This window comes from Bombina bombina, chromosome 10, assembly GCF_027579735.1.
Source record: "Bombina bombina isolate aBomBom1 chromosome 10, aBomBom1.pri, whole genome shotgun sequence".
Classification (NCBI taxonomy): Eukaryota; Metazoa; Chordata; class Amphibia; order Anura; family Bombinatoridae; genus Bombina; species Bombina bombina.
In genome coordinates, this window is record NC_069508.1 from 196,238,398 (window position 1) to 196,253,941 (window position 15,544).

The 15,544-nt window shown below is 37.1% G+C and overlaps 1 protein-coding gene across 1 annotated transcript in view; it reads left to right on the forward strand.

Moving 5' to 3' along the window:
* The window catches only part of C8A (complement C8 alpha chain), a 47,958-nt gene extending 36,281 nt beyond the window's left edge, over positions 1-11,677 (forward strand). The window contains exons 10-11 of the mRNA XM_053693622.1: positions 10,238-10,460; positions 11,243-11,677. Coding sequence (XP_053549597.1) covers positions 10,238-10,460; positions 11,243-11,394 — 375 coding nt within the window. The 3' untranslated portion in view covers positions 11,395-11,677. The remainder of the gene's footprint in view (positions 1-10,237; positions 10,461-11,242) is intronic.
* Positions 11,678-15,544: the final 3,867 nt, after the last annotated feature.

Here is a 15,544-nt window from a genome sequence, read left to right on the forward strand (position 1 = left end):
AATATCTAATTCTTAATTATGTAGTCAGTAGGTGTACGAGGGAAAAGATAGTTTAGGAGAGATGTAGGAACAGAGGAATAATCAGGTATAAAGAGATCATAATATGTAGGTACGGAAGAGGGATGTATATATTAATGGGTGATGTAAAGGATATTAAAAGTATAGGTTTACATCCAAACGTCTATTGATACCATAAGGGTACCTAGTGCTAAGTTTCGCTATCCAGAAGACTTCCCTTTTGAGAAGTCTTGCTACTCTATCACCCCCTCCTAGCATTCTTTTGTATTTTCTCAATACCTATAAAGGAAAAATATATATATCTCAATACCTTATAATAAGTTCATTATTGTTTATATGTATATCAGTTAATATATTATGTATTAACTAATGTTTGTTGGCCCCCTTATGTGTAACACACTGTAGCCTGTCAATATCGATGATAGATATATTTCATGGAGATAAGTTTTTCTCTTTCAACTTGTGCTACATAGTCAATAGGGTCATCCTGATTGGATCATTGTAACATTGTTTTTGATTGGTTCGACATAAGTATTTAAGTCAGCTATGTCAGATTCCCATCAGCCTCTGAAGAAGCGCATGCGTGAAACGCATCAGGCCTTCACTGACTGTGACCTGTACATGTATACTGTTGGATTAACCGAATAAACCCAGTGTTTGCGTAACCTTTTTCTCTTTTCATTTTTGTATTTGTGCGGTTGGGAATACCGCTATTGGACTCGCTGAACGCCAGCTGAATTTGTTCCTGAACAGGAGCCTCCTCCCCCCGCTTTCTCCTATCAATAGCCTTGTTTTGTTACCGGTGACGTATCAGGAAGCATCTACTGCAGTTACGTCTCACACGTCATACGCCAGCAGCTCACAAGTACGCTAAGGAGGACACACAGTCTGTACCCGTTCCAGAGGGGTCTCATCGCCCGTCTGGGAGGAAGTCCGGAGTGAGTCCAGGCATCCCACCTGACACAGTGGAAGTAGTAAGAGCTGCTGAGACCCGAGATCCATCTGATACCGGTTTGAACTTTCATTATTTGTGGTGACTGAGGCAGAAGCGGAGACCTTAAGGGGGAGAGCTTGAGACATTCTCATTCATGCAGACTGACTGTTTACCCAAGTTTACTACAACGATTGGGACTTTCATTAACCCTTTGCATCAATCTCCATTATTTACCTACAGGATATTGTGGGTTAGACCGAGCACTCCTATCTTTTGGTAAATTAGCCTAAAGGGACTTCCAATATTCTTATTCTTAAAGGACCATTAAATACAGTATAATTGCATAATCTACAAATGCAGGATAAAAAGACAATATAAAAGTACTTAGTCTGAATTTTAAATGAATAATATTTTTTTTTTCTGGCAAATTTCAACATTATCATGTGACAGCCATCAGCAAATTACAAAATGCATATATGTAAATTCTCGCAAGTGCTTAGTAGGAACTGGTGCCTCCAAAAGTGTGCATACAAAAAGTCTGTGCACATTTTGATAATGGAAGTGAATTGGAAAGTCAATTACAATTGTGTGCTCTATCTGAATCATGAAAGTTTTATTTTTGTTCCTTAAAGGAACAGTCAACCTAAAAAATGTTCCAAACTTTTTAGATAATGTTTGCAACGATTAATACTGCAAACAGTATCCCAATGTTGATAGATATATAGTGTGAAAGTAAAAATAGTTACTAGTTCATCTTCGGCCATTTTGAGATGACCACTTGAGCCCTCCTACCCCAAGTGTCATCCTGATCTTGTACTCATCTCCACCATGAAACTACTCGATCCTGCGTGGTCCCGCGATTGCAATGCAACATTTATGCTGAAGGGGGATAATTCAGTAAGGAATTAAAAATGACCGCTCAGAATCATAGCGGTTCTTGTACACAGCATGCAGACATGGTTAATAATGTTAAATGGTTTTATAAAGCAGTTAAATAAACAAGCTACCTTTAGTGACTTAGGTTGTCTTTAGAGAAAAAAAATAGCAACAAAACGTTAATCTATCAATTAACAAGAACTTGGCTGAGCTATCGATCTGACAAATTATTAGTTCTGTGGCTTAAAAATCATGCAATGACATTTACAGGCTGAGATCAGGACTCTCTAGTGTAAACACATTGCAGCCCTACAACTGTGATTAAATGAAACAGCTTTTTTGCGAACTTTGCTGCCTGTTCCTCTTGATCTGTGGAGCTGCTGGTGAAACTGTGGATAGGTCTCATTCTGCTACTAATAATCCAAGATGGCGTCCCTTCAATTCCGATTGGCTGATAGAATTCTATCAGCCAATCGGAATTAAGGTAGAAAAAAATCATTTTGGCTGATGCAATCAGCCAATAGGATTAAGCTGGCATTCTATTGGCTGATTGGAACAGCCAATAGAATGCCAGCTCAATCCTATTGGCTGATTGGATCAGCCAATAGGATTGAAGTTCAATCCTATTGGCTGATTGCATTAGCCAATAGGATTTTTTCTACCTTAATTCCGATTGGCTGATAGAATTCTATCAGCCAATCGAAATTGAAGGGACGCCATCTTGGATGACGTCACTTAAAGGAACCGCCATTTAGTAAGAAGACTTCAATGGAAGAGGATGCTCCACGCCAGATGTCTTGAAGATGGACCCGCTCCGCGCCGGATGGATGAAGATAGAAGATGCCGTCTGGATGAAGACTTCTGCCACGTCTGGAGGACCACTTCGCCCGGCTTGGATGAAGACTTCTCCCGGCTTCGTTGAGGACTTCGGCCCGGTTGGGTGAAGACTTCTCCCGGTAAGGTGATCTTCAAGGGGTTAGTGTTAGGTTTTTTTAAGGGGGTATTGGGTGGGTTTTAGAGTAGGGTTGGTTGTGTGGGTGGTGGGTTTTAATGTTGGGGGGGGATTTGTACTTTTTTTTACAGGTAAAAGAGCTGATTACTTTGGGGCAATACCCCGCAAAAGGCCCTTTTAATTGCTATTTGTAATTATAGTGTAGTGTTAAGTGTAATTGTAACTTAGGTTAGGTTTTATTTTACAGGTAAATTTGTATTTATTTTAACTAGGTAGTTATTAAATAGTTAATAACTATTTAATAACTATTCTACCTAGTTAAAATAAATACAAACTTGCCTGTAAAATAAAAATAAAGCCTAAGCTAGATACAATTTAACTATTAGTTATATTGTAGCTAGCTTAGGGTTTATTTTATAGGTAAGTAGCGCTGCAGAATCTGTTGGCGCTCTACAAATAACCGATAATAATAATAATAAGTATTTAGTTTTAAATAGGAATTATTTAGGTAATAATAGTAATTTTATTTAGATTTATTCAATTTATATTTAAGTTGGGGGGTGTTAGGGTTAGACTTAGATTTAGGGGTTAATAACTTTAATATAGTGGCAGCGACGTTGGGGGCGGCAGATTAGGGGTTAAGAAGTGTAGGTATTTTGCGGCAACATTGGGGGCAGCAGATTAGGGGTTAATAAATATAATGTAGGTGTCGGCGATGTTGGGGGCAGCAGATTAGGGGTTCATAAGTATAATGTAGGTGGCGGAGCTGTCCAGAGCGGCAGATTAGGGGTTAAAAATTTAATTATAGTGTTTGCGATGTGGGAGGGCCTCAGTTTAGGGGTTAATAGGTAGTTTCTGGGTGTTAGTGTACTTTTTAGCACTTTAGTTAAGAGTTTTATGCTACCCGCGTTGTAGTGTAAAACTCTTAACTACTGACTTTTAAATGAGGTACCAGTCTTGACAGGAGAGGGTCTACTGCTCACTTTTTGTCAGACTCGTAATTCCGGCGCTATGCAAGTCCCTTTGAAAATATAGGATACGCAATTGACGCAAGTGGATTTGCGGTATTTCCAAGTCTGGCCAAAAAAGTGGGCGGTACACCTGTACCTTCAAGACTCGTAATACCAGCGGGCGTTAAAAAGCAGCGTTAAGACCAGCCAACTCTGCTTTTTAAGCCTAACGCAACTCATAATCTAGCCGTATACATTGTTTCAACAAAACTCCCAGATGGGCTATATATATAGATCATCTACAAAACATTTATGCAAAGACAAATCTAGTGTACAATGAGGCCTATTTATCATAGGACTTGTGGACCTGATCCGACACTGCGGATCAGGTCCGCAAGACCTTGCTGAATGCGGAGAGCAATATGCTCTCCGTATTCAGCATTGTGAATGTGAGCTGCTGGTGCAACGCCGCCCCCTGCAGACTCGCGGCCAATGGCTACCAGCAGGGGGTGTTAATCAACCCAATCATACTCGATTGGGTTGAATTCCGGCGATTCCTGTCCACCTCATCAGAGCAGGTGGACAGGGTTATGGAGCAGCGGTCTTTGTGACTGCTGCTTCATAACTGCTGTTTCTGGCAAGTCTGAAGACTCACCAGAAACACGGCCCTTCAAGCTCCATTCGGAGCTTGATAAATGGGCCTCTAGTCTCTTTAAGAAGCAGTCCAGTTGCTTCTCTGCTGCCCCTAAGACATTCTACATAGAAATTAGGTTGTGAAATAGTTTTTTGTTTAACAAATATCATACAAAACATCAAGTGATTCATCTGAAATAAAAAAAATTCCCATCTCTAACGTGGAATTCCTTCCAGCAGGGGTGGCAGGAAAAATATTGTATCTATCTTATATCTGTCCTGTGTGTTTATCTACTATGTGCTAATCCTAATCGTATATGTCATCTGTTCAATACTAATCCTAAGTAAATCTAATAGATATGTGCATTTGGCTATTCCAGGCTGATCCAAATGTCAAAGATAGCGACCACAAGTTGCTGTCGGCAATTTTTGGAGCCGAATTTATTCTTGTGAAAGTGCAACACACTACGATCTGGATTTGCACAGATATTACTTTGTTGCACTTTTACTAGAAAAAAATCTGGCTGAAAATTGCTGAATGTGGCCATCATCTTCAGCATGCGAATTGGCCCAAAATAGATGAATGCACATGTCTAATATCTAATATGTGAAACAAAGAAAAATGTAGTCTCCAATTGTTGCAAAGAAGTCCTTTTATTAGGTTACATAGAATAAGATCCAAACAACCATGAAGTTTTGGGGTAACACCCCTTAATCATTTGATGCATTGGTCATCCAAATAGTCCAATTTAACTTCACTGCAGGATAATTTGATTTTTTTTCCTCAAATATATTCATGTAGATATTAGCATAATTGAGGGCGACATCGGATCCCATGTCAGTACCCTGCAGTTGAAGATAAAATCAATTCTCAAAAAGAAAATAGTTGTATAAAATGATTTCTAGCAACTGTAAAATGAAATTAATCTGCTCAATTCTATGTGTCCCTGTGGAATGTGAAGCATATTTCACTGCCTCTAGACCACTCTCATGAGAGATAGATGTATACAAACTTGTTACATCTAGACTAAACATTGTAAATGTATCTGTAGTTAGTTGCAAATCATTTAATTTATTAAAAAAAATTATTAGTATCCTTTATAAAAGTATTTGATTGCTACACCAACGGACGTAGTATTCTGTCCAAAAAAATGTCCATATTATAAAAAACAGAGTTGGTACCTGCAACTATGGGACACCCTGGTGGAGCAACCAAAGACTTATGAATCTTTGGAAGTATATATAATACTGGTGTTAATGGATCATTTACCACAAGGAATTTTGAGGTTTTGTCATTAATAATGGCATTACTCAGAGCTGTCTGGATAACACACTGAATTTCTTTGACAATCTTAAAAATGGGATTAGAAGGAACTAAGACATAAACATTGCTCATGTTCAGTTGTTGTGAAATTTCAGGTTTATAATCCAATTTGTTAAGAACAACAGTGGCACCGCCCTTATCAGCCTGCTTCAGGATTAACTCCTTCTTTGCCTGTAAAGATTTAAGAGCTGCTCGATTCACTGTTGTAAAATTAACAGAGTTATGCTTGTTCTTACAACCACATTTCTTTATCTTCTGGACACATCAGAAAGAACCAAACTTTCAAAGGTTTCTATACTGTGATAAGTGTTAGTAGGACAAAACACACTTTTATTATGCAAACCCATGTATTTAATACTTAAGGTGTCAAAACCTGTTTTTACATTTAAACCTGATTTTACATTTAAACCCACTTGATATGCAACATCATCAGCCACAGTGAGAGAATCTCTATCATGATCACAATACTTGCTATACTGATACGTGGTCTATCTGATGATATGCCCATGTGGGCGTGTCTATGTGGGAGAATTCACTAGACGTATTTGTGACCGCATTAGTGAACATAAAAACAACATCAGATGTAATGTGATCACTGCTCCAGTTGCTTGCCATTTTTTGAAGGCAGGATAAATCAAAATCAATAAATTAAGGTACCAGGTAATAGAACAGATAAAAACACCTAGAAGGGGTGGGATTAGAGTACTATTACTTAAACAATGTGAAATCTATTGGATCTTCCATTTGGATACATGAGAACCAAAGGGTATGAATAGGGAAATAAATTGATCGGTTTTCTATTGAATTTTCTGTTTATTCACAGGATTTATAATTTTGTAATTTTTTAACTGTATTGTACTGGTGTATTCACTAATTGTGGCAACATTTAAATTGAGTATGTTTATCAATATGTATTAACATTGTAAAAAAGGATGTATTATTAACATCTATGATGTAATTCTATGTCTCCTAGATTTTTGGTGTTTTTAATTTTCATCCACTAGAAGGCAATGTGTAAAGGAATTGCACTGTTCCCATTAAGGGTTAATAGAGGTGTACTGCTATAAAGGTAACGAAAATTGATGACCAATGCATCACATGATTAAGGGGTGTTACCCCGAAACCTCTTGGTTGTTTGGATCTATGTAACCTAATAAAAGGACTTCTTTGCAACAATTGGGGAAACCCCATTTTTCTTTGTTTCACTATTTTGGCTGAGTTTTTGGCAGTTTCTCACTGTGGTACTCTTTGTTGTGCTGGTCTCTATGAGTCCTATTTAACAACGGTCTTGCGGACCTGATCCGATAGTGCGGATCAGGTCCGCAAGACCTCGCTAAATGCGGAGAGCAATACGCTCTCCGTATTCAGCATTGCACCAGCAGCTCATAAGAGCTGCTGGTGCAACGCCAACCCATGCAGGCCGCCAGCAGGGAGGTGTCAATCAACTCGATCGTACTCTATCGGGTTGAATTGTGGCGATTCCTGTCCGCCTGCTCAGAGCAGACGGACAGGTTATGGAGCAATGGTCTTTAGACCGCTGCTTCATAACTGCTGTTTCTGGTGAGTCTGAAGACTCACTAGAAACACGGGCCCACAAGCTCCATATGGAGCTTGATAAATGGGCCTCCATATCTCTATATAATATCTAATATGTATCATATGTCTAAACCCTCATGTCTAATGCTATCTGCTGCTTCTAATATGTAGGCATAAACAAAGCATCTTCTTATAAAAAATAAAAAAGTTAAAGACTTTATTTCAAATACTTTAAAAACATCAAAATGTAATCAAAACCAGAATCTCAATATATTCATTTAGCTTTGCAGTATTAATAGGGCAATATTAAATATGTGATGATGCATATAGTATAACATTTAAACTCAATCTTAGAAAGATGCAAAAGATACAAATAATCAAATACAGTAGAGTCAAATAATAAATTATAAATAGTTAAATGCACAACTGTTACTAAAATTATATTAGTGCAATAAATTATAGCACATGTTTATTCTAAATGAGTATAAAGAATATATATTAAATTAGACATGATGGTCAACATCCAAGTGCTTTTTTAAACCATAGAGGCGATGAGTAAAGTAAAAATCTCAAATACATCTTGTTAATTCATTAAGCTTTTCCTGTCACATTTTCTGGTTGGTCTGAAATTAGAAATTCATGATAGCCCAAACCATGAAATACCTAGCAATTAATGTCACTCAATTAGATTCATAATTAGTATATGTGTCTTCAATAGTTTCTTTGTTTGACCTATATATTGTAAAGTACAAGCGAGATACACTGTATGGCCAAAAATATATGGACACCCCAACTAATTATTGGGTTCAGGTGGTCACACCCATTGCTACCAGGTGCATAAAATCTAGCACATAGCTATGAAATCTCTATAGACAAATATTGGCATTACATAAGGCCGTACTGAAAAGCTCGGTGACTTTAAAAGTAGCACTGTCATAGGATGCCATCTTTGCCACAAGTCAACTCAATGTTAATGTCCATGGTTACTGAATGTGATGACCAACAAGCTCATATAGATCTGACGTTCAGGTGTCCACATACTTATGGAATAGTATATGTGATTTTGAACATTATATACTTCACTTTAAAGGTAATATAAGTTGTAAGGGCAGCAGATGATGCCTCCCCCTAGTTTAGAATAAAGCTACAATGTGCAATATCTATCCTGCCTGTAATTTAAGTAATCTATAAAATATCTATTTTATGTGTCCCCTAGATCAGTGTTTCTCAATCGCGGTCCTCAAGTACCGCCAACAGGCCAGGTTTTCATTATAGCTGAACCAGTGCACAAGTGAAATAATCAGCTGATCAGTACCAATGGTTACTAACTTGCTCTCATCCAACAGCTGATTAGTTCACCTGTGCACTGGTTCAGCTATATTGAAAACCTGGCCTGTTGGGGCTACTTGAGGGCCGCGGTTAAGAAACAATGCCCTAGATCTTTTTATTTCTTAAATTGATCATAACCCATAGACAAATCATTAATGCTCTAGTTGCCTAAAACAAACCTATACAAACTATTTGTTTTTCTAAAGTCTTTCTTTATTTTTTCTCTTCACTCTTAACACCATCTTAACATAATTAAATTGCATTAACATTCACTTTTATTGACGCCCTTATTTCAACCTCCCATCGTTGCATTCCATTGAATCCTCTTATCATTATAACACTAATGTTGTATGAATATTATTAAAATAAATTGCTTAACTGAACTATAGGATGAAGCGTCTAGAAATCTTTTGCAATATTACTCTCATAGTACGGTGCATTTATCTCAGCCAGTATTTTATCTCAGCCGGTATTTTATCTCAGCTGGTATTTTATCTCAGCCGGTATTTTATCTCAGCCGGTATTTTATCTCAGCCGGTATTTTATCTCAGCTGGTATTTTATCTCAGCCGGTATTTTATCTCAGCCGGTATTTTATCTCAGCTGGTATTTTATCTCAGCCGGTATTTTATCTCAGCCGGTATTTTATCTCAGCCAGTATTTTATCTCAGCCGGTATTTTATCTCAGCCGGTATTTTATCTCAGCCAGTATTTTATCTCAGCTGGTATTTTATCTCAGCCGGTATTTTATCTCAGACGGTATTCTTTAACAAATCTAAACTTCCGTTTGTACATGATGTAACATTTTATAGCAGAAAAGATCTATTGGCTTTAAGACCTTAAAGGGGCATTCTCTTGCAAAAACAACATGCTCTACTTTGAGTGGTACTTTAGTTATGTGTTTAACATCATTGCAGGGAATTTAAACAAATAGTAAGCTAGGGACAGTGATTCAAAAATGACACCCTATAATAAATTAGAATGTGTTTTTTTTTATATCAGAATGCCCCTTTTAAATGAGCATTAAAATAGTTATCTCTTTGTTGTACCTATAATTTTTGTTATCCTTGTGGGATATGTCACTCTAAACCATTGGTTTCTAACCTCAGGCCTCCCCAACAGGCCAGGTTTTCAGGATCACCTTGTATGAGAGCAGGGAAAATAACCGTGTTTATGAATCAGCTGATTATGTTAGGGAGGTCTGAGGACAGGTGTGACAACCAGTGGTCTAAACCAATAGAGAAGTGAGTGTCCTTGTGAAGAACCAGACCATATAAATTGGTTGTATACCGGCTTCACTTTTAAAAGCAAAGTAAATAGCTTTAAAGGGACAGTAATATAAACTGCCAAAGTAAAACCACTTTGTAACCGGGTTATGTTATTTATTTTTCCAGTGCTGTAAACTTAAAGTACATGGCAGCTTCACAAGTCTAACACTGCCACATATCTGTTGCGGAACTGAAGTTTATTCTTTTCTGCTGAAGCCAAACAATAGTGATTTTGTTAACACAATAACAGTAACAAAATAGAGTATTTTATTTTTGCAATATATTGTGCATTTGTGAACATAAATAAATATAAATGTAATGATACAAAATGCTGTTACGGTAAAAAATGCAATATTGTTTAATAATTCTTGTTACTTATTAAAATAATAAACTAAATATGCTTTATTTTGTATTTTAGTACCAACCAATATATGAAATATTAGCACAAACAGATCTCACTGGGATGGAGAAAAAAAGAGAAAATCTGAAGAAAGCTTTGGATGAATTTCTTAATGAGTTCAATTCGTGTCGCTGTGGCCCCTGTCAGTACAGTGGAGTGCCGATTCTGAACTTTAACGAGTGCAGCTGCAAGTGCTCAGGCGGGTTTGAAGGCAATGCTTGTGAAAAGACCTTACGGCAAGGTATTATAAAACTATATCGCACACACACATATTCTACTAGAATAGCTACATTGATAATTAGGATAAAGCAAGATGTACCAACATTAAATGGAAAATAAATTAAATTACATGAAATTCATATTTAAACTTTCATAATTCATATAAATCATGTAATTTAAATTCACTTCTGTTATATTCTTTTTCTGTTGGTATTCCTTGTTTAAAGTCATTATATGTATTCAGTATTTCAGCAGCAGCAGTACACAACTATGAGCTAGCTGCTGATTCGTGGCTACATACATATGTTTCTTGTCATTGGTTCAGCTAGCTCTCAGAAGAGCATTACTGCTCTGGAGCTGATTTTTTACCTTGTTATATGCCAGCAAATGTGCAATTATAAAATGCTCTAACAAATCAGAGCTTTTTCTTTTCAGCTTGTATGTTCCTTTGAGTTTGTACTATAAAACAGGAGCAAGGGCATGTCTTAGCCAAGACCACCTAGGTCCATGCCTAGAGCAGCACAATTTAGGGGTTGACAACATATTTTGAGGTGTCTATGACATGTACTAAATGCTCTACAAATCTCTATTTATATTTTTTATTACAAATCAATAATAGCAGGTTTTCTACTCTGCGTGCTCTGTCTTAAGCAGTAACGTTTAACCTTGAAATTCCAGGTTTTCTTTTTGTAATTCATCATTTTGAACTTCTGTATTCATTTAATAAGAGAAATTAACTTCTGTCCTCATGACATTTTATATATGAGCAGGCAATTAATAAAAATAACCCTTCTCTAATTGCAGGTGCACCAGGTGATGGTTATTGGAGTTGTTGGTCTTCATGGACGAGTTGCCAGTCAGGAAAACGTCAACGAACAAGAGAATGTAACAATCCCCCTCCCAAAAATGGTGGTGCACCGTGTGTGGGCAGAAGCGTACACACCGAATACTGCTAAAAATCTACTTTTATTTTATATTTACTTTTACATTTCTTGAGAAGAAGATATGGAGCTGTGCATATTGTGTCAAAACTAAATAAAACATAACTAAAGACTGTTTTTGTACAATATGAAGTAGGAAATATGTTCTGCAATGTTGTTTCATTTCTTCTGTCAAATCTTCTACTATAGAAAGGCAGTTTTATTTTTCTTCTTAATCATTTTCCATAAATACATGATTTATTTTTTTGTTTTTGTAACTCATTATAAGGGCATTCAAAATAAAAGTAACACAAATTTTCCAACTGTTTGTTTATTTATATTTTTAAATGTTCAGTACAACATTCAGCAACTATATCACAAAATATTCACACACTGTTCTTCAAAAAAAATCAAGAGAATAGCTGTTAAAAAACATTCACCTAGATTACGAGTTTTGCGTTAGGAGGGGTGCGGTGCTAACGAGCAGTTTATGCTCACCGCTCACTTACAGACAACGCTGGTATTTCGGTTTTTTAAAAACCCGGCATTAGCCGCAAAAAAGTGAGCGAAGAGCAAAATTTTGCTCCACATCTCACCTCAATACCAGCGCTGCTTACGTTAGCGGTGAGCAGGTAAAACGTGCTTGTGCACGATTTCCCCATAGGAATCAATGGGGAAGAGCCGGCTGAAAAAAAACCTAACACCTGTAAAAAAGAAGCGTAAAGCTCCTAACACAGCCCCATTGATTCCTATGGGAAAATAAGTTATGTCTACACCTAACACCCCATAATCTGCCGCCCCCGACATCGCTGACACCTACGTTATACTTATGAACCCCTAATCTGCCGCCCCCAATATCGCCAGCACCTACATTTTATTTATTAACCCCTAATCTGTCGCCCCCTATGTCGCCGCAACCTACCTACATTTATTAACCCCTAATCTGCTGCCCCCAACGTTGCTGCCACTATAACATAGTTATTAACCCCTAAACCTAAGTCTAACCCTAACACCCCCTAACTTAATTATAATTACAATAAATCTAAATAAAATTACTACAATTACTTAAATAATTCCTATTTAAAACTAAATACTTACCTGTAAAATAAACCCTAAGATAGCTACAATATAACTAATAGTTACATTGTATCTAGCTTAGGGTTTATTTTTATTTTACAGGCAACTTTGTATTTATTTTAACTAGGTAGAATAGTTATTAAATAGTTATTAACTATTTAATAACTACCTATTAAAATAAAGACAAATTTACCTGTAAAATAAAACCTAACCTAAGTTACAATTACACCTAACACTACACTACAATTAAATTAATTACCTAAATTAAATACAATTCATTACAATTAAATAAAATTATCTAAGGTACGAAACCCCCCCCCACTAAATTACAGAAAATAATAAAGAAATTACAAGATTTTTAAACTAATTACACCTACTCTAATCCCCCTAACAAAATAAAAAAGCCCCCCAAAATAAAAAAAAGCGCTACACTACACTAAATTACAAATAGGCCTTAAAAGGGCCTTTGCGGGGCATTGCCCCAAAATAATCAGCTCTTTTACCTGTAAAAAAAAGAACAAAAATACCCCCCCAACATTAAAACCCACCACCCACACAACCAACCCTACTCTAAAACCCACCCAATCCCCCCTTAAAAAAAACTAACACTAACCCCTTAAAGGTCACCCTACCGTGAGAAGTCTTCACCCAATAGGGCAGAAGTCCTCAACGAATCCGGCAGAAGTGGTCCTCCAGACGGGCAGAAGTCTTCATCCAACCGGGCAGAAGTGGTCCTCCAGACGGGCAGAAGTCTTCATCCAGACTGCATCTTTTATCTTCATCCATCCGGCGCGGAGCGGGTCCATCTTCAAGACATCCGACGCGGAGCATCCTCTTCATCCGACGGCCGACGACTGAATGAAGGTTCCTTTAAATAATGTCATCCAAGATGGCGTCCCTTCAATTCTGATTGGCTGATAGAATTCTATCAGCCAATCGGAATTAAGGTAGAAAAAATCCTATTGGCTGATGCAATCAGCCAATTGGATTGAACTTCAATCCTACTGGCTGATCTAATCAGCAAATAGGATTGAGCTGGCATTCTATTGGCTGTTCCAATCAGCCAATAGAATGCCAGTTCAATCCTATTGGCTGATTGCATCAGGCAATAGGATTTTTTCTACCTTAATTCCGATTGGCTGATAGAATTCAGCCAATCGGAATTGAAGGGACACCATCTTGGATGAAGTCATTTAAAGGAACCTTCATTCAGTCGTCGGCCGTCGGATGAAGAGGATGCTTAAAGATGGACCCGCTCCGGATGGATGAAGATAGAAGATGCCGTTTGGATGAAGACTTCTGCCTGTCTGGAGGACTAGGAGGAGGGGTTAGTGTTAGGGTTTTTTAAGGGGGATTGGGTGGGTTTTAGAGTAGGGTTTGTTGTGTGGGTGGTGGGTTTTAATGTTGGGGGGTATTTTTGTTCTTTTTTTACAGGTAAAAGAGCTGATTACTTTGGGGCAATGCCCCGCAAAAGGCCCTTTTAAGGGCTATTTGTAATTTAGTGTAGGGTAGGGCTTTTTTTATTTTGGGGGGCTTTTTTATTTTGTTAGGGGGATTAGAGTAGGTGTAATTAGTTTAAAAATCTTGTAATTTCTTTATTATTTTCTGTAATTTAGTGTGGGGGGGGTTTCTTACTTTAGATAATTTTATTTAATTGTAATTAATTGTATTTAATTTAGGTAATTAATTTAATTATAGTGTAGTGTTATGTGTAATTGTAACTTAGGTTAGGTTTTATTTTACAGGTAAATTTGTCTATATTTTAACTAGGTCGTTATTTAATAGTTAATAACTATTTAATAACTATTCTACCTAGTTAAAATAAATACAAAGTTGCCTGTAAAATAAAAATAAACCCTAAGATAGCTACAATGTAACTATTAGTTATATTGTAGCTAGCTTATGGTTTATTTTATAGGTAAGTATTTAGTTTTAAATAGGGAATTATTTAGTTAATTGTAGTAATTTTATTTAGATTTATTTTAATTATATTTAAGTTAGGTGGGGTTAGGGTAAGACTTAGGTTAAGGGGTTAATAACTTTATTATAGTGGCGGCGACGTTGGGGGCGGCAAATTAGGGGTCAATAAATGTAGGTAGGTGTTGGCGATGTTAGGGACGGCAGATTAGGGGTTAATAATATTTAACTAGTGTTTGCGATGCGGGAGTGCGGCGGTTTAGGGGTTAATATGTTTATTATAGTGACGGCGATGTCCGGTTCGGCAGATTAGGGGTTAAAATGTTTATTTTAGTGTTTGCGATGTGGGGGGGGGGGGATTTGTTTAGGGGTTAATAGGTAGTTTATGGGTCTTAGTGTACTTTTTAGCACTTTAGTTAAGAGTTTTATGCTACGGCGTTGTAGTGTAAAACTCTTAACTACTGACTTTTAAATGCGGTACCAGGCTTGACAGGAGAGGGTCTACCGCTCACTTTTTGTAAGACTCGTAATACCGGTGCTATGCAAGTCTCATTGAAAATATAGGATACGCAATTGACGTAAGTGGATTTGCGGTATTTCCGAGTCTGGCCAAAAAAGTAAGCGGTACACCTGTACCTTCAAGACTCGCAATACCAGCAGGCATTAAAATGCAGCGTTAGGACCTCTTAACGCTGCTTTTTAAGGCTAACGCACAACTCGTAATCTAGGCCATTGTCTAGAAACCTGTGAAAATTAGCAAATGGGTGATAAATTTGAAGGCATGAACACACATACAAGTTTATTCTTACACAAAAACTATTCTACCATGATATATATATGTAAAATGTGTGCTTCACCTTTTGGAATAAATACTTTTTCTGTGCTGTTTGGTGACCAATTTGAGCCATATCGTTTCCAGACGAATTTTGGTCGATTTGGAGATTTGAATGCATCCAAATTCCCGAATCGGCACCATAACTAAAATCCTGAAAAATTCCGAAAATGAATATATCAGTTTCCGAATTTTCTGATTGATTATTTATATTCCGAATTTTTCATTCTTCTAATCTAAACCGCAGTTCGCCGACACTAACTAAATCACTAACGGAAGATATTAACCCCTAAACTGCCATTCCCGATATTGCAGACAATAACTAAACCTATTAACCCCTAAACCGCAGTTCGCTGACAC